We start from the raw sequence: 18450 nt of genomic DNA, 5'->3' as shown, positions 1-18450 counted from the left end.
ACATTTCACAACTTCCTGTGTTTATCCACCTGTCTGTTTGTGACCAAAGAGTATACAATCCTTCTGATGCCAAAGAAGAACTACCCAAGATTTGATCTCTGTTCCACCTGCAACGTTTTTTCCACTGGGACTCTAGATACAGAAGTAAAATATTTCTACACACCTAATCAGTAGGAGGCTGCATTTTTTTTCAGTTAAGAATAATGAAAAATACTTTGTTTCCATATAATCAGTTATTTACTAGAAGATTTTGGGCCTTTCCAAACCCTGCTTTATATTTATAAATGCATCAGTTTAATAAATAATTGTGAAAGGAACAGAACAGTGCTTTGTAATTTATTAACGTACAGTCTACTAATAGTTTTGTTTTTTTAAAGCATGCTAGATGTTCTCAAAATTTAGAATGGAGGCTAATTTGCTATTGCAAAGATTATGTAAGGGCATGACCTGTGTCCCACTGATGCAAATATCAGAACTCTATAGCCTCCAATGGTACCAGGTTTGGAGGTTGCTGATAGGAATTGGGAAAAAAATTATCAGTAAAATCTGAAAGCAGTCATGCAGAACAAAGCAAGGTATGCGTGTATGTATGTATTTCAGAGAGCAAGTGAGCAGGGCAGTTGCTCAAATCTTTGAATTAGGAACATCAATCAAGGAAAAAGAACCCCTTTTGTTCGACAAAGCAGTTTCATACCTTTTTGGTTAAGAAGACTTGTACAGCCAAAACCAAAACATGTTTACATGGCTGGTGATTTCACCGTGTTGGGAGAGTCAGGACAGCCCCACACAGCTCTGCTTTGTGGCTGCCAGAAGGAGCAGGAGCTGGAGAAGTGGGGTGCAGGATAAGGCAGAACATGAGGTGTACCCTGAAGAGTAAACACTTTACACTACCTGCCAATTATTTGTAGCCCAGGGAAGCAGAGAAGTCATTTTAGTAATTTCAACAGGTTTGAGGTGAGGTCACCTTTTGTAATTCAACCCTTTTAACTCCAAATACAATTTCATGCAGGGCAAGGAGCTGGGAAATACAGTTACTAGTGATTTGCCCTACAACCTGTATGATGTCTCTGCTCTTATTGTTTCAGCTAAGATGATGAATAATGCTCAAAGAAAATGAAAGTTTCTGTAAATCCTACATTTATCTTCACCACGTAGGTAAGTATTAACAAGAAAAGTTATCTGTAAAATGATCTGCATTGTTCCTTTCTTTGCATGCAAAAAACCCAGCTAAATCTGCACTAGATGCAGTGGCACCCTTCCATTGCCTACAGCTTCAAGATTTGTTTATATTCTGTGGAATAACCATTCAGATGTTGTTCATCTTTGAGGCTGTTTGATTACTTGTAATAAGCAATCGCAGTAATAAAATAAGGCTATATGAAAAAACAAATATCCATGCTAACCATAAAGCCAGACTATATCTGCAGTATTTAGGTGAGGCCTTATACCTATTTATTTGTTCCTGGCACACTTGGATGATTTTTACAATGAACAACACAACACTGCAGTCCATGATGACAGACTGGCCTCCAGGTTTGGCCCTTTATCTGTGATAGGAATGAAATCTGCTGAAACACATCTGGCTTGTTTAATTAGAAGAGCTCCCAAATGAGGTGTCTGTTACCAGCACAAAGTGGAGAGAGAAGAAGGAAAAGAAAAAGAGGTACAGGAAAGGGTGTGTGAACAGGGGACGTGAAGGTGGCTTCAGGCTGTACCTGGTGCAGTTAATGGATAGTTCAAGGGAAGGTGCTGGGAAAATTGATCTCAGAAGTCTGTCTGTGTGATATGGAGCTCAGCAAGATCGTTATGGGGATAAAAGACCAAGCTTTTCTAGCCAACAAAGCAGGCCTAAGGGAATGTGAAAGGGGCTGTCAGTATCTAAGTCAGTCTAATGAGCATTTGCTGTCCAGAACAAGGCTTAGAAAGGCAGTCGGTGACATTGGTCTCAAGTGGAAAACACGTGGCAATGCTGCACCAAAGAAAAGTGACATCTCCTCTCACCATGGGATAATAGACAGTCTTTACCATGGACCTACATCTTAAGAGAGGGTTGTCAGCACTTGGAGGACTGAAGTAGCACAGGTTAGTGCAGGCATTGGAAGGTCTCTCTGTTGATTTCTACTTAACAGAATTTATTTTGTTTTATTGTCAAAGATTACACAAAATATCTTTGGTCTTGTTTTATGGCCCTGGTCAGGCTCTTGTCCTGCCCAGAGTGCACCCTTTAAAGGCCCTTCAATAAACACTTACTTTATTCTCTAGCTCTGTCCAGTCTCTCATGCGAGGGGCAGCTACGAGGGAGTCCCAGTGCAGTGCGGGGCTGGGGGGCCCAGCACCGTGAGGGGAAGCTGTGAGACCTTGGGGCTGTGAGGGGCAGTTCTGAAGGAGTCCCGACGCTGTGAGGGGGGGTCCTGGTACTGTGAGGGGCTGTGGCCGGAGGGCACTGTTGCTGTGAGGGGAGATCACTGTCGCTGTGAGGGGCTGTGGCGGGAGGGCACTGTCGCTGTGAGGGGCTGTGGCGGGAGGGCACTGTCTCTGTGGTGGGAGATCACTGTCGCTGTGAGGGGCTGTGGCGGGAGGGCACTGTCGCTGTGAGGGGCTGTGGCCGGAGAGCGCTGTCGCTGTGAGGGGAGATCACTGTCGCTGTGAGGGGCTGTGGCCCGAGGGCGCTGTCGCTGTGAGGGGCTGTGGCGGGAGGGCGCTGTCGCTGTGAGGGGCTGTGGCGGGAGGGCACTGTCGCTGTGAGGGGCTGTGGCGGGAGGGCACTGTCTCTGTGGTGGGAGATCACTGTCGCTGTGAGGGGCTGTGGCCGGAGAGCGCTGTCGCTGTGAGGGGAGATCACTGTCGCTGTGAGGGGCTGTGGCCCGAGGGCGCTGTCGCTGTGAGGGGCTGTGGCGGGAAGGCGCCGTCGCTGTGAGGGGCTGTGGTGGGAGATCACTGTCGCTGTGAGGGGCTGTGGCGGGAGATCACTGTCGCTGTGAGGGGCTGTGGCCCGAGGGCACTGTCGCTGTGAGGGGCTGTGGCCGGAGGGCACTGTCGCTGTGAGGGGCTGTGGCGGGAGATCACTGTCGCTGTGAGGGGCTGTGGCGGGAGATCACTGTCGCTGTGAGGGGCTGTGGCCGGAGGGCACTGTCGCTGTGAGGGGCTGTGGCCGGAGGGCACTGTCGCTGTGAGGGGCTGTGGCCGGAGGGCACTGTCTCTGTGGTGGGAGATCACTGTCGCTGTGAGGGGCTGTGGTGGGAGATCACTGTCGCTGTGAGGGGAGTCCCGGCGCTGTGAGGGGCGGAGATTTGACGGGCTCCCCGCGCGCTCGTCCCGCTCCTCAGCGCTGGGGCCGGGGACTGGCGCTGATTGGCTGCTGCCCGCCCCGCCCACCGCGGGCGCCGCTGCCCCTCCAAGTTTGTGTCCGGGCGGAGCCGCCGCCGCCCGCGGGCTGCTCCCGGCCCCGAGCGCTCCCTTTTCCGCCGCCGCCCGCGGGCTGCTCCCGGCCCCGAGCGCTCCCTTTTCCGCCGCCGCCCGCGGGCTGCTCCCGGCCCCGAGCGCTCCCTTTTCCGCCGCCGCACCGCGGGGTCCTGCCCGCCGGAGGATCAGTGGTCCGGCCGTGGCGGGGCGCGGGCGGCGGCGCTGAGCCGGCTGAGGGAGGTGGTGTCGGTCCCCGAGCGGGCGCCATGCGGTCCCTGAACATCACCCCGGAGCAGTTCGCGCAGCTCCTGCGGGACAACAACGTGACGCGGGAGCAGTTCATTGCTCTCTACGGGCTGCAGCCGCTGGTGTACATCCCGGAGCTGCCGAGGCGCACCAAGGTGGCGTTCGTCCTCATCTGCGTTCTCATCTTCGCCCTGGCGCTCTTCGGCAACTGCCTGGTGCTCTACGTGGTGACCCGCAGCAAAGCCATGAGGACCGTCACCAACATCTTCATCTGCTCCCTGGCGCTCAGCGACCTCCTCATTGCCTTCTTCTGCGTGCCCTTTACCATGCTGCAGAACATCTCCTCCGACTGGCTGGGCGGTGGGTGCCGGTCCCGGGCCGGGCGGCGGGGAGGGCCGTGAGGGGCAGCGCCGCCGCCGAGACCTCCGTGCCCCGTCTCTGAGGAGCCTTTCCTGCCCTCAGTTCGGGAGCCTTCCCATTCCCGCCCCCTGCCAGGAATGCCCTCTCCATCCCTCCCTCAGCTCACGTTAAAATAGCCCGGGGCGCCCTCCTGCTTGTATTCCTTTAAAGTTGCGGTGTGCATGTGGGAAGCGATTCGTTGTGTGGAGATGGCCAGGAAGCCTTGCCGTACTACTTTCTCTCTCTGTCTTTTTTTTTTTCTTTTTTAACCCCCTCCCCGTTTTTCTCTCACTAAGTAATGAAATCTGTCTGACAAGTGAGGTATCAGTCTTTATACAGCTTAGGTTCTTCTGGTAGCTGTCAGCTCGGAGACAGGCCTCCTTAACCTTCTGTGAGGAAAACGAATTTCCTTGGAGGAACAGGTGACTGAGAGAACACGTAGAATTTGTGCTAAAATAATGCGTCCTTTAAATTTTTTTAAATTACTTTTTTCTTGGGAGCTACGTTGTATTTCTGTAGATTTGAAGAACTTTTGGCAAAGCTTCCCTGATGCCTAGAAAGAAGGATTTTTTTTCCCTTTTCTATGTATCCCAGTTCAAAAGCAGTAAAGAGCAAGCAGAGAAAATTGCAGTAGAACTGTGTATGGTATTTATTTTCCTTTCTTTCTTTTTTTTTTTTTTTTTTTTTTTTTTTTTTTTTTTTTTTTGTTCCTAAAACAGTGTTTGACAGCTGTAAGTGGAAAAATAAAAGGGTTGGTTTTGCAGCAAGTAGCAGACAACATCTTATAAAACCACAAATTGAAGTATTTTTCAGAATATTTTGGAGTGATCAGGAAAGATATTGATAAAATGACACATTTATGTTTCAATTTCCAGGGCTTACAGTGTTTCTGTTGTTTGGAGACAGTGAAGGTTATTGTCAGAACATGGAGATTTAATTCCACAACTTCCCACAGACTAGAATGCTGGGTGGGAATTGACAGGTCAGAGGAGACTTGGAGCAGATGTGAGAAATGGGCTTTATTAGAGAAACTTCAGTGAGAAGTGACGAATGCAAAACTCCTGGGACTACTGGTTGTGAGGACAACTGTGCTATTTTGGGGAAGATAACCTTTGTGATTCTTCTCTCTCCTGAGGAAGGCTCTGATCTCTCAGCCTGACCAAAGATCTGATCAGAATCAACTGAAGCCTCCGTGCGAGGTGAACTACAGGAGATAGGGCATGGGCATGTGGAACAGGATGGGGAAAATATGTATGTCTTTATTTATACTTCGTTACTGAGGATGCCTGACAAAAATCTACAAGCATTGAATGTAAAAGGTTTAGCATAGTCACAACAAATCTCTTCAGATATTCAGTATGGGAGTAGTTAAGTACACTGTTCTCTGGGGATTACTGGTTTTTTTGCCTGCCCTCTTTGGTGTGCTAGAGCATTTTCAGTGCAAGTGAATCTGCAGGTCTTCTGATCTGGTGAAATCATTACCTTGAACTGACACAGTGTTGGGAGGACATAAGAAGTGGTATCACTGGTGGGTGTTAACCCTTTAGTCTGGGGGATGGGGGGTGAAGTAAAATTGAGGAAAACAAATGCGTGAACTGATGGTATCCCAAAGGTGTCTGCTTCCTGATGCTTACATGGTGAAGCATGAGTGGGTAATTACTGCAAATCAGAGCCTGCCAGTCCTGGAGGAGTCTTTTCCTTGCTAGCTTAACTGGTTTAATTTGCCTTTCATTTGGGAGTCTGAAGAAAAATCTTGTTTCTATCCACTGTAATGCAACATGACTGGGTAGTGCAAGATCCAACTCTATAACAAAAAAAAAAAGTGATTTGACTTGTGATATATCCTTGGTGGACAAAATGGCACATCCTGAAACACTTGATGCTAGAAATTAATTGGAGATTCTGAGCCTTTAGTCACTTCATATATCGAATTACTTGCATCACTAGAACAAGCATCTGTACTAGGCGCTGTGAACCGAGATGTGTATATTTTGTACTTGTCTCTAATTTAGAACTGGTTCTTTATTTCCATGCTTGTATATGTGTTTGTGTTTCTTCTCCTTCAGAAACACACAAAAGAATGGGAGAGGGGAGGAGAGAGCTGCAAACACTGTAATGCAAACAAAAGCACAGCTGCAGTTTCAGAGTCGCTGAAGCTGTCATTTTTTCCATAGTATTTTCACTAATACACGCTTAACTTCTTCTGCAGTTAAAAATCTCAGTGTGCCTCACTTTGCCTGATGATCAAGCAGCATCAAGCATCTGAGACTGACTCAGATCTTTTAACTCTGCATGGGTAGCAACTGGAAGCAGCACCGTAGTGACTAAAAATTTTAATTGGTCCTGCTTTTGATTCTCTGATCTCTTGAAGAATCTGTGTAGCTGTGTGAGTGTAATAGTGACAGTGTATGATTTAATTTCCAAATTTAAACTTTGCAGCTGAAATGGCTGAGATTTCTAGGGGAGCTTTGAATGGAAATCCAGCATGCTCATCACTCTGTAATGCAGAAGAAAACGAAGATTGTGGCTTTGTCACAAATGATCTCTGGGATCATATTTGTTGATAAGAAGGATGGAATGGGAGCTCAGGTGGGAGTAAATGGATGCGTACAGCAATAGCTTGTCTTGGTGCAAGCTGAAGCAGTTGAGGACTTGCTCCCATGGAGGTGGGAGGCAGCAGCAGTGGTCCTGTCATACTGATGACAGCACTATTAAAGATACATTTGGGCTTTTGTCCCTGGGTCAAATATTATAACAGTTGTTTTGTTTCCTGACACTGCTTAGTTAGCTGAGTCTTGTCTTTACAGAGCTGCCTGGGGCGACAGGAGAATTAATTTAATGTTGTGTAATAAAACAACATTATATACCAACAATATAATGTAATATAACAACATTGTGTCCTGGCAAAAAGATGAGAACACAACTTGAGCTTACAGGCAGCACTGTGCTGCGTTGTTGGGGATTTTGCATCCTATCAGTTGGAATGTGCATTCTGGAGACGGGTGTCAGAGGGTGACTTTGCCTGACACGTTGAGAGTGGTGGGTCATCTGAGCCCTCCTGAATGCTGAGGTGCCCTCGTGTGTCTTGTCTGGCCTCTAGCTGCCGCTCAGGAGAGGGGTGGGTATGTCGCTGTCATGTCTGGTGCCTCTTGATGTCACAGCTTCCTCTTCTCTAAAGGCTTGGTGAAAAACTGAGTGGCACCTTCTACCCAGCTGAGTCTTTAGGTGCTTTCTGTTACTTACCAAGTGTCTTGGGTCAAGCAGTGTGTTGCCTTGGAACTTCCCTGTGTGAGAACATGTAAACATTCCTTGCTGAGGGATGAGAGCTAAATCTTGCATCTATACCAAGAACTAATGTAAAACCATGTGTTGCCCAGGTATGCAACACCCTTAAGGATCTCATCTGTGTGATGATGGCTGATGTGTACTGCCCCAAGTTAAAAATGTGAGAAAAATCAAATGGCTTGCTTCAAGTGAGGTGGAGAGAGCTCATTATAGACTGTGATAGAAATTCTAGTGCAATTCTTGATCAACGGCATTTTACCAGGGGAAGGAGCAATTTAACTTTTGTCAGAGAATGGTTTCAGGCTTTTACTTTTGTTACCCTGATAAAAGAAAAAAAAAAAAAAAAAAAAAAAAAGGTGGTATTTGAAATTACTAAATCACAGTTCCAGGCACAATGTCCGATAATGAAGGCATAAAACATCGTTTAAGGGAATGCCACTTATATTTGCAGTCTCTGAATGTGTAATCATTGGGAAAACTATTCACTGCTTGAATAATTTAGACAGTTTTTAGCAAGCAGTGCTTCAGGAATACTTTTTGCTTCTTGAAAAAGAGAAACAATTAGTTACTTTTATTCAAAGCGTTCTCCTGCAAATGATTTTCTTCCCCCAGTTGAAAGTGGTCAGTATTAGATGCTGCAGTGCTGTCCTGACTGGCAATCTGTTGGAAGTGTTCTCTGAAAGCCTGACACTGTGGAACTTTTAACATTTTGATAGGTACTTAAGATATTAATCAAAGTGTTACCATTATTTCAATTTTTTGTAAGAGTTAACCTTTTTCTGTACTGCCACCAGTGCAGAAATTAACACAGTTCCAGTGATTTTGAGGTGATCCCTGCACTTTAGCCTTTAACCTAGCACTGGGAAAACTTATGAAGTGGTATTTCAGTAATCTTGACTGAACATCACTGAAGGGGACTTTTTTTCTTTGTGTTTGTTTGTCTTATAACCTCCCAACCAATTTCCAAAGAGCCACATTTTTACCAGCTGGATTATAACAAAGATTTAAGCTAGTATATTCCTTTAAAATATTCTTTTATTCTGCATTAAGTCTGAGCACGAATGTGAAAAATTGCTTGAAATGGTTTTGATGTATGTGTTTGACACAGCTGATTTTTGCCTGTCTCAGTCTTATTTTAATTTTACTGTATTTATATGATTTATATATTTATTTATATAATTTTTTTTTTCCTCGAAACTTACCATGTCTTCCTTACAGTAAAATTTGGTACTTTTTTTCTCAGTTTTTCCATTAAGGGACTTAAAACTAACAGACACTTGAGAATGGGATTGGATCAGTTTCTTCCTGCTGCAGGTGAAACTTGTTCTACACAAATGGATTAAATTCTTCAGTGAAATGTGCATGCATTATTCTGAAATAATTACCCTATTTAACAGTAAATTTCATTTTCCATGTGTAAAGGTCTGTTAATCTTTGTAGTTTGAATACAGAAGTTATATAATTTAAAGTATTGAAAGATCTGGAGTAAGTCTCTAGTAATTATCTAAGCAGTTGGGAATGGCTGCTATATATTTATAAACAAAACTATGGGGTTGAAAACTAAGAAGAGGCTCAGGGTGAGAAACATTCACTTTGCTGCCAAGTACAAGGACCCCTGGTATCTCAGGATGAAATCCCATTCAAACACAGTAAGGATGGTGGAGCTGGATCTCAGGTGTGTTGATGTCAGAATTCCATGGAAGTGGACAGCTCTTCAGTTGGCCCTGGCATTCTAAACAGTTTCTTTCCCTTTTTCCCCACAAACAAATCTGTTTGTGGGGAATACTTCTGTGAAGGAGAGTTGACTTCCTTGCTCAGCAGTCTCTTATCCTTGATGGAGATTTGAATTTCAAGGCACTGGAGGGTCCCATGATTTCAGAAAATGGGAAGCATTTGTGTAGTGAGTGGCAATTCAGCACAAGAGCCCTGAAGGGATAATATATTTTTAATAGCAGTTATACTCAGAGGCCCTGTGTGTGGTGGCATCAGAACCTTCAGGGAAGCTGAAGTTCTGTTCTATTTTTACTTTTGGTACATAGATGCTTTTTGAGCAGCTTTTACCTACTGTTCATTTGAAAGTATCGATTTTGTTTCTTGCTTTTAAAAAAACCCCAAAACTTGCGACTGTTTTGCTGTGGCCTCCAGGTCCCCAAAGTGTGCGCTGTGTGCCTCAGAGCAGGTGTTTCTATTCCAGACAACTGTGTCTAATGGAAAATACCCTTTTGCCTTGCATTTCTGGAAGTGCTAATTGTCATTCCTTGTACAGCTCAGTAGGCTCCACCTGCAGGCATTATGTAGATTTTTGCTTTTAGCTACTTTTTATATAGTTTTAAGTGCTTACTTTTTATGTATTTGTCGTCAAAAAGATGAAATGGGCTTTGCAGCCTTTTCTCCTGGGAGTTCAGCTAAAGGCATAGTGAGTGGTATCCTGTGCTCTTTGACAGTGTGATTACTGGGAAGAAAATGAGAAGACATCTCTAAAAAAACTATGGGCATCTGGGAATTTGGGCGTTTCATCTCCCAAATTTGGGATATGCAGTTTGGGGTATTCTCTTTGTAGTTTGTATAGTTGGGCACCAGCTGGAAATTCACGCAGACTGATAGTGGAAGTCTGTCTCATTTTGTTATTAGAGTAATAGTGATACTTCTTTGCTTCCTAGGAATACCCTGGGATACTGGGGCTTCAGTGGAGGAGTAGTGCATTACAGGGAAATCCCTGTAGTGCCTACTGTAGCTCAGGTGGACTTAATTTAAGTCTGGCCTTTTTCAAACTTCAAGAAATAGCCGATGGTGAAAGATTGGGTTGTTTTTCTCAGTTTTGTTTTGTGTTTGTTTCCTCGTTTTCGGTTTTCCCCCAGCTTCAGCACTCAGACTAGAACTCATTTCCTTGGCGAGACAGGAACTTAAACATTTCATTAACAAGTTTTGCTTTTCTGTTTATTGTTTGTTGCAGGAGGTCCCTTTCTAACTTAGTGAAGCAAAAAATTAAAACGAGCTCTTTGGTTGCATCCAGCATTTGCCATGTGCAGAATAGGTAGGATTTGAGCTTGCCTTTGGTTTTGTCTCACAGCAGAAGTTTAGGCCCACTGGGTGAAGGATGTGAATTTTACAGAGTGGGTCTGGTGCCTTATGTGCAGCACTTTCTGTACTGTAGTGAGAAACTGATGAGATGCTGAGTTAGTAAAATATTGGCTGTGTTTCATGAGGCGTTTCCTTACGCATTACTGAGCCAAGGAAGGAGCAGGGGGAATTTTATTTAGTAAATTGCAGTTGATACAAGATATGAGGATGTCTGTTCTTGCTCTTCCTGATGCCCTGGAAAAATACATACCAGACCAGGCCAGGCTAGGATTTCATTCAAGGAACTTGAAACTGGGCTGCGGGGTGTGTTTTTATTCTGGTTTAAGCCAGATTTGTGTGCACATCCATCATGTTGCTGGTGTTGAATACGTGCTTGAAAGGTGCTTGGTTTCCACCCATTGCTGCTTGTCCTTTCCTTCCCTTTGTTGAGCCACAGAAAAAGGGATTTTTGGCCAACTAGAATTGGTAAGGCCAGTAGCATACCAGTTCCTTCTTGTAAGCTGGAGTGGCTTTTCGTCTGGCCAAACAAGCAGAAGTTTCATTGTTCCTTGTTCCCTTCAGGATTAAGCTTTCAGAGTTTTCGGTTTGTTTTCTCTCTGTTTTTTTGTGCTGTTACTTCTTAAAGTGTCTGTAGCACCTTAAAGCTTGACTGAAAATCCAATGCTTCTTAGGCTGTTTTGGATTATATCTGAGCAAGGTATAAATAAGGGTCTAATAAGGAAAATACCCCTGACTGTTACTGCAATGAATAGCTGATCTTGAACTTTAAAAGTGTGAGGGAACTGTGGAAATATGGATAGGGAAGATTATCTCAGGGTCACCAAATGGGTAAATGAAAAGTAGATTGGGAAAGGCAATCAGGTAAGATTTTTTTACAGAATAATATATACCACTTTCTAAGATGGCTAGGACTTGAGAATGGGTAATGGAGAATGACTAATGTGTTAAGAATTGAATGTAGGCTTTGGAAAGCTGTGGCAGCAATAAAACTTGAAGTCGCATGAACACAGTAGGAATCTATACCACTTAGAGAATGCGGGCAGGAAATTGCATTTGGTTTGGACAGTGGCACTAACATAGTTTGGTAATCAGCAGAGAGGGAGACTTGGAGACCAGAAGGATGATGAAGAGGTTGAACTTTTCCTCTTGTGCCTCCTCCTCTGCATATCTCACTTGACGGGATGATGCATTAAATGCTGAAATGTACAGATAGAGTGGTATCTAAACAAGCTTAAGGAATGTGTTTGCAACAGCTGAAAAGGTAAACTTTTAAACAGGTAACACTCAGACCTTCATAAACTGCAGAATAATCTGCCAAAATAAAAAAAATAATAGATGGCTCTGTAACTTGACATGTTTGAAATCAGATGATGGAAGACTTTGTCAAAAGTGAAATAGGAGTAAGTGTCAGACTGGTAACAGAGCAAGTGAATATATCCTTAAGAATCTTGGCTTTGCAGATGTGTACAATAAAGAATGGCTAGGGAGAGCTGCATTTGACAAATGGCTTAAAGAGGTGACTTAGCAGTTTAGATGTTACAATAAATTTAAGAATCTTGGTCTGTTATTTTTAGCAATGGAGTCTAGTGTTACTAGCTGTTGCATGCCTTATTTTCTGATTATTGCAGGTGCCTTCGCTTGCAAGATGGTGCCATTTGTTCAGTCCACTGCTATTGTAACTGAGATTCTTACAATGGCCTGCATTGCTGTGGAAAGACACCAGGGAATTGTGCATCCACTAAAAATGAAGTGGCAGTACACCAATAAAAGAGCTTTCACGATGCTTGGTAAGATTTTAAGTATCTCCAGTAATTATGTGTGAGAAACAATCTTCAGTGTGGATGGCCTGGCAGAACAGAAGGCACTCATAGGACTAGTGATTCAGAGACAGAGTTAATTGACCTTTATAAAATGAATTGCTCAAGGACAGTGCCTACAAGTACAGTATTTGCTAGCCAAAACTCCCACGAGGGACTTAGCATCTGAAGTCAAAAATGTACTTAATAAGGATAAACCTTTAGCAGCCATTTCTTCTTTTGTTTTTAAAGAAAGGTTCAAAATGCACAAGCGCTGCTTAAGCAATGTCACAGGGAAATGGTCCTTCAGTTGTTACACAATGAGATTTAGTTAATCTGCACAAGAGCATTAAGTGGCTTTTCCTGTGGAATATCAATAAACAGAGGTAGTTTGGGAGACAGAAAGCTGATGTCAAAAGAGCATGCTGTTATTGATGTGAGCGTTGACTGATGTATGCCTCATAGGAAACCTTGTTCTTTGCTACAGTTTTTTGCCTTGCCTGACTTTTCAAAGCTGTTAAATTGTTCATGCCAAATCCTGCTTGTTGGACAAAGTATTAAAAATGTATTTGTTTACAGGCATAGTCTGGTTGCTGGCTCTTATTGTTGGGTCACCCATGTGGTACGTGCAACGGCTTGAGGTAGGTTAGGTCAAGTGGGGATTTGCTTATTCAACTCAGTCCTTGCTGGATCTTCCTTTACCTTTAGGTGAAATTGAATCAACTCCTATGAAGTTAGAGGGGGATAAGGGAGGTGGGGCTTTTGTTCTCTGCGCCAGCCCAGGAAAGGCTAAGGATTAGAACTTGCATGCACTGGAAGAAGGAATACCAACAGGGACTAGTCATGCCTACTCTCCCTAATTATGTCAAAGAACAGTAATTACATCTGTGGCTGTCACTGTGGCTTTCTTTTGGTTCCTAGGTGCACTGGCACGCAGCAACAGAGGACTTAGATTGCTGTTTCAGGATGACATAGTGCTCCCCAAGCAAGATCTGGAAGAACTGTGCTTAGTTTAAAATTAATTGTCTGCTCATTATAGTTGATGAGTTACCACACACGTTTGGGGGTTAAGCAGGAGGCTTGGCAGAATCTGCTGCCTGTGAGTCTGAATGCTAATAATTTGTGTGAGCCTTCTATACATCCATCTTTACTTGCAAAATGTGTAGCCAAGGTCTCCTTTGGAGTGCAAATCAGACCATCTCCCAGCCTCTCTTTGTCAATTTGGATCGAACCCGACACTTGATGTGGAAAAGTGCTTGAAAGAATTTTGTCACTTTGAAAAATCTGTTGAATTTTGATTGTCCCATTAAGAGCATGGAATATCTGAATGTGCTTGGGTTTTACACTTGGGATAAACATCTTAGTTACTCACCTTCTTTGCATTTGTTACAGGTTAAATATGATTTTCTATATGAAAAAGTGCATGTTTGTTGCTTGGAAGAATGGGCCAGTCCCATTTATCAGAAGATCTATACAACCTTTATTCTAGTTATACTCTTCCTTCTTCCACTGATGCTGATGCTTTTTTTGTACACTAAAATTGGCTATGAACTCTGGATTAAGAAACGGGTGGGAGACGCTTCAGTTCTTCAAACCATTCATGGGAGTGAAATGTCTAAAATATCAAGGTTTGTAAGCAAAATACACTTGGAAGTTTGACTTCTAGAAAGCTTTTTTCCTGACGTTTTTATTCCTCTTGAATAGAGTTGAAAATGCCTTTCAAGACATGCTAATGTCATGCTGAAAGTGCTCTGCTGTCCCCAAAAGAGAAAAATTAAATTCTAGATTTATATGGTGCTGCATTTTTTTTGTTTCCAAGGGAATCATGTACTTCTGAGCATTCCTTGAGCATTTTATTTGCATCTGCAGCCATCAGAACAGAGTCACAGATCTAACTTTTGGAGAGAGATAGGTAACTGCCAGCCGGTTCCCAGTGACTCAGTGTGGAATTCTTGGTGCAATTTCAGGAAGAAGAAGCGAGCAATTGTTATGATGGTGACAGTGGTCTTTCTCTTTGCAGTCTGTTGGGCCCCTTTCCACGTGATTCACATGATGATGGAATACAGTGAGTACCTGCTGTATCTCATAGAACGAAGTCTGGGGTTTTTTGGATTTTGTTAGTAATGGAACTTCAGGTTGTGAAAAGCTAATGATGCTACATCATTCAGCTCTAAATACCTTCTGCTGGCAAAGGTTGATGTTCTGCTTGTAAGAACGACCTAAGGAAAAACAGGACTATTAGGGGGGTGAGCATCTCTGTGTAGATTCTTTTTCTTACCATGTCTTTTATGCTGCCCTCATTTGCTGAAAGGTCAAAAGTACTGGCTGGAAGGCAAAAGTTATTTCTGAGCATAAAACCTCTTGAAGTTTTTTTATTATATTTAATTTAACTTAACTGTTTTGAGTTAAAATGAAACATTTATCCCTTTTATTGAGGTAGACATATTGGAAATATAAATACTGGACATGACAGTGATGATACCCAATGAATCCAGCTGGAGTTTTCTGGTGCTCTTTACTGAAAACTGGCTTGGAAGCGCCCTCAATGCTTGTTGTGTTGGCTTTTTTTGCTATTTGCCTTATTTGCTGGGGTCTTCCACTGTTCGTCTCCCACCTCCTTCCTGGATACTGGAGCAGCCTATGTGCAGGAACAAGAGGAAATTTTCAGCAGTTCTACTTTACTTGCTAAAGGCAGAAGTTGTTTCTTTGTCTCCTATCAAAAATAAGATTGTAGCAGAGAAATCAATAGTTCAGGCAGTCAGCTTTTTTGGCTCATAAATTTTCTCTTTCAGTTGATTCTGTTACTACCTGCATACAGACCAGGACTGTGTGATCGAACTTGATTTTATCTTGTTGATGAAACTCAATTGCTAATGTGAAGAACTTTCAGCATGAGTTTTTGTTCATTTTAAAGAGAAGCACCTAAAGCCAAACTGGATATAAATAGGTTAAGCAGTAAGCGTTTATGACATTCTGTGCTTACAGCATATATCTCTTCTCCTCCCCAGGTAATTTTGAGGAGGAGTATGATGATGTGACAATCAAAATGATCTTTGCAATTGTCCAGATCATAGGATTCTTCAATTCTATTTGCAACCCTATTGTGTATGCTTTCATGAATGAGAACTTCAAGAAAAATTTTCTGTTTGCCCTCTGCTTCTGCATTGTGAAAGAGAGCACATCCCCAAGCAGACAGCTTGGGAACTCAGGAATGACCATGAGGAGGCAAAAGCCAAGTGCATCTCGGAGAGATCCCATGGATTCGGATGGAGGCAGGAGGGAGGCATTCAGTGATGGCAACATTGAGGTCAAGTTCTGTGATCAGCCAGCTTCCAAAAGGAATTTGAAAAGGCACCTGGTCCTGTTCAGCTCTGAGCTTACTGTGCACTCTGCAGTGGGAAACGGACAGTAGCATCACAAGGGGTTTGGGAATGGAGAAGTCATTCTCTTTCTGATCATTTCAATAAGCCATTTAAAAGAGTTTGCTACTTTGCATGCTGAAAGGAGAGGGGAAAATGATGTGTGGACTCTAATAACGTTGGGATAGTGGCTGAAAAAATGTAATATTTAATTTGTAATGAAAAGGAGTAAAATTTTGGAGAACAACATTACTGTATGATTTCCAGGAGAGAAAAAAAAAAAATCTTCCTCAGCTAATTTAGGGCTTGTTTGCCCTCTGCTTTAGGTAAACAAAACAATTGCTGCTTGTTCCGTTTATTCTGTGTCTGGGCTGTACACTGCTGGAGGCCAGAAGACAGGAACTACGGAGAGAATGTGCACCTTTTTGGGATAACTTGGAAGTCTGACATGGAGCTGGCGCTTTAAGATCTGCCCTCTGCAGCTTTGAGGACAGAGGAACTTCGGATCTGAGTTCAGGGAAGATGGAGATTGAGATGCAATTCTGTTTTAGAAAAAAGAAAGGGAATATGAAAGAGTTATCCAGAACATGACTCTGAAGAGGTTTAAGATTTAAACATTGCATGCGTGCTCAGATTTTGTTAAAAGGAAGCATATTAGTAATTAACAATGCATGCATAATTACAGTGCTGTTTTTACAGGCTTATTCTTGGGTAGAAATTTAAATGCCATTGTACTGCCCTGCAAACTGCCTTGTTCTGCTGGAAAATGGAGAAGCTGAAAAAGTGCTGTACAAGAGAGTGCAGAGGCAGGAGGTGTGGTCTGTGGAGTAAATGCTGATTGGAACTTCAGTCATGCTTGGACATGTGACTCTCAGGTGGTGTTGCCGTTTTCTGGAGGGTTATGAGGGCCTGATCTAGAGCCTGTTGGGGCTTCACAAATATTTTCAATGGAACATCATTGTCTTTTGACCAGACACTTCTCTGAAGACATGCTTGTATTTTTCTGTCTGTCCATCATCTTCAAAGGGGATTCATTGCTGTCTGAGAACTTGGGCCAGTGCTTTGTCATTTTAGGCTTCACAGTAAATTTTGGGGTTGATATCTGTGCAAATTTTAAATGTTTTTCCTCTTACTGGGCCAAAGTGCAAAATTGCAAAGGTATGTTTGCCATTGTGGGACTGGGGGAGAAGTGTGATCTAGACTGGTAGGCTGGGATCTGATCCCATAAATAAGGCCTTGAAATACAGAATTTGGCACTCCATCTGAGGTTAGATTGGATCCTTTAACAGCCTGTAAAATGTCAGTGCTCTCTTCTGTCACCCTCACCTATGGGAACTTGGTGCTGCCTTGGCAGTCAATTTAAGATTGTTTTACATTGCACTTTACCCTTCATTGTAAATGAAAACAGGATAAAATAGCCTTGTATAATTTGGAAGTAATCTGATCCTTCTCTCATGTCTACAGTTTGCACTGGGTTTGTGACACACTTTATTTACAGATGCATGTTTAATATTCTATGTGATACACTCCTGTGCAATGACAGGAATTCCTGACTTGTCCTGAGGGCCAGGAATTAAGAGTTTATTGGGTTATTGTCATAGTTCTCCTCAGCAGATGTAAAGTTCAACTGCCTGATGGTGAGAACTATGTGTTTGGATAGAATCTGTGACTGAAAACTAATTTAAGCTATTCATTTATTTGCGCTGCTAATTTCAGTGACAGATTTTAACAAGCATTTAACCAAAACTTCCAAGTATCTTGTGTATTTGTTTTGTCTTCCCTGCATCTTCTGTTGTCTGATAAAACGTGTCAATGAGTAACTGTTAGAGTATTAATTTTATTTTCATTAAAATTCCTTTATAGCTTTGTTGGTTCTGTTTTGCACTAGGGGGTATCTGCTGAGTCTGTCTTTGTTTAAAGATTCATGTTAGCTTATCTGTGCCTCTTTAGTGATTAAATTCCTGTCCTGTTACAAGTGCCAGCTGCTCCTGTAATCCTTAGAGCTGTGATTTTAAGGACTTTACAAAATAAGGTGAGAAAGGGGAAAAAAAGTCTGATCTCTAGGACTTCCTTCTCAAGTAGAAGAGAAGTGAGGAATGTTTCAGCTGATTTATGGGGCTATGATTAGATTAAATAGAAACCAAAATATGAAAGACAGTTTTCATACTGTTCCTGATGGTAATTCTATTATTTGTGAATTTTTGACAGGGTAGTTATCTTGAAGCCAGGCAGAGATATAAAAGATCCATTATTGACGTAAGCATCACCAGGATTTTGCCCATGTGTTTTAAATCTCTGAGTTCCAGCTTTGCTGTAGCCAACAAAAGCAGCTGTTCTGTTGAAGTGTGTCAGTTTTTGAGTCCTGTCCCTTGCAGTGGCTTCTACCCTGTGTATGGTTGTAACTGAGTGCTTCAAACCAGGAAAAGCCCTGCTGTCCCTCAGCCTGCCTGGGCTTATTTCCATCTCCCAGTAACAAAATTGCATGGTTCATCTGATCACAAAAATAATCCTGGCTAATGAATTTATCAGAGAACAGAAAAAATAACTATGCTCATTTCCCTAAACTGAGAATATTTATCAAAGCTGTTGTGTTCTTTGAGGAAAAATGTTTCTTGAAGTTTTTTATTGTCTTAGCTATGAATTATGTCTTAGCTATGAATTATTTATAATATCTTTGATAAAGTTAAAGAGAAACTTCTTTTATTCTGAGCTGCAGGGAGCTAAGCCTTTAAGTTGCAGTGTGATGATGCCAGGAACTGACAGGCTGATGAAGACAGGAACCTGAAAGGACACATTCAACTGAACAGAGACTCTGGAAATTAAATGGATGAGGGAAAAGTGTGAGATCTGTCAGCTTGTTCAACTGATACTCAAAGGAAAAC

The 18450-nt window shown here is 42.9% G+C and overlaps 1 protein-coding gene across 2 annotated transcripts; it reads left to right on the top strand.

Annotated features, from left to right (window-relative positions):
- The first annotated feature begins 3583 nt into the window (after nt 1-3583).
- Nucleotides 3584-17432, top strand: QRFPR (pyroglutamylated RFamide peptide receptor). Of its 2 annotated transcripts, none has more exons than XM_066318434.1 (6): nt 3584-4008; nt 12042-12200; nt 12789-12850; nt 13602-13837; nt 14177-14274; nt 15218-17432. In XM_066318434.1, exons 1-6 carry the CDS (start codon nt 3669-3671, stop codon nt 15619-15621), a joined length of 1299 nt encoding a protein of 432 aa, XP_066174531.1. In that variant the 5' UTR covers nt 3584-3668; the 3' UTR covers nt 15622-17432. The 2 variants fall into 2 exon arrangements, with proteins under 2 accessions (XP_066174531.1, XP_066174532.1); XM_066318435.1 differs by having other exon boundaries at nt 14230-14274; nt 15218-15307.
- Nucleotides 17433-18450: the final 1018 nt, after the last annotated feature.

The sequence above is a fragment of the Sylvia atricapilla genome, chromosome 4, assembly GCF_009819655.1.
Source record: "Sylvia atricapilla isolate bSylAtr1 chromosome 4, bSylAtr1.pri, whole genome shotgun sequence".
NCBI classification, from domain to species: Eukaryota; Metazoa; Chordata; class Aves; order Passeriformes; family Sylviidae; genus Sylvia; species Sylvia atricapilla.
This window is presented reverse-complemented; position numbering and strand designations above follow the sequence as displayed.

Coding starts and splice junctions, on each gene's coding strand:
- QRFPR (XM_066318434.1), top strand. CDS start 3,669: ATGCGGTCCCTGAACATCACCCCGGAGCAGTTCGCGCAGCTCCTGCGG. Junction 4,009..12,041: donor CTCCTCCGACTGGCTGGGCG/GTGGGTGCCGGT, acceptor TGATTATTGCAG/GTGCCTTCGCTTGCAAGATG. Junction 12,851..13,601: donor GGTACGTGCAACGGCTTGAG/GTAGGTTAGGTC, acceptor CATTTGTTACAG/GTTAAATATGATTTTCTATA.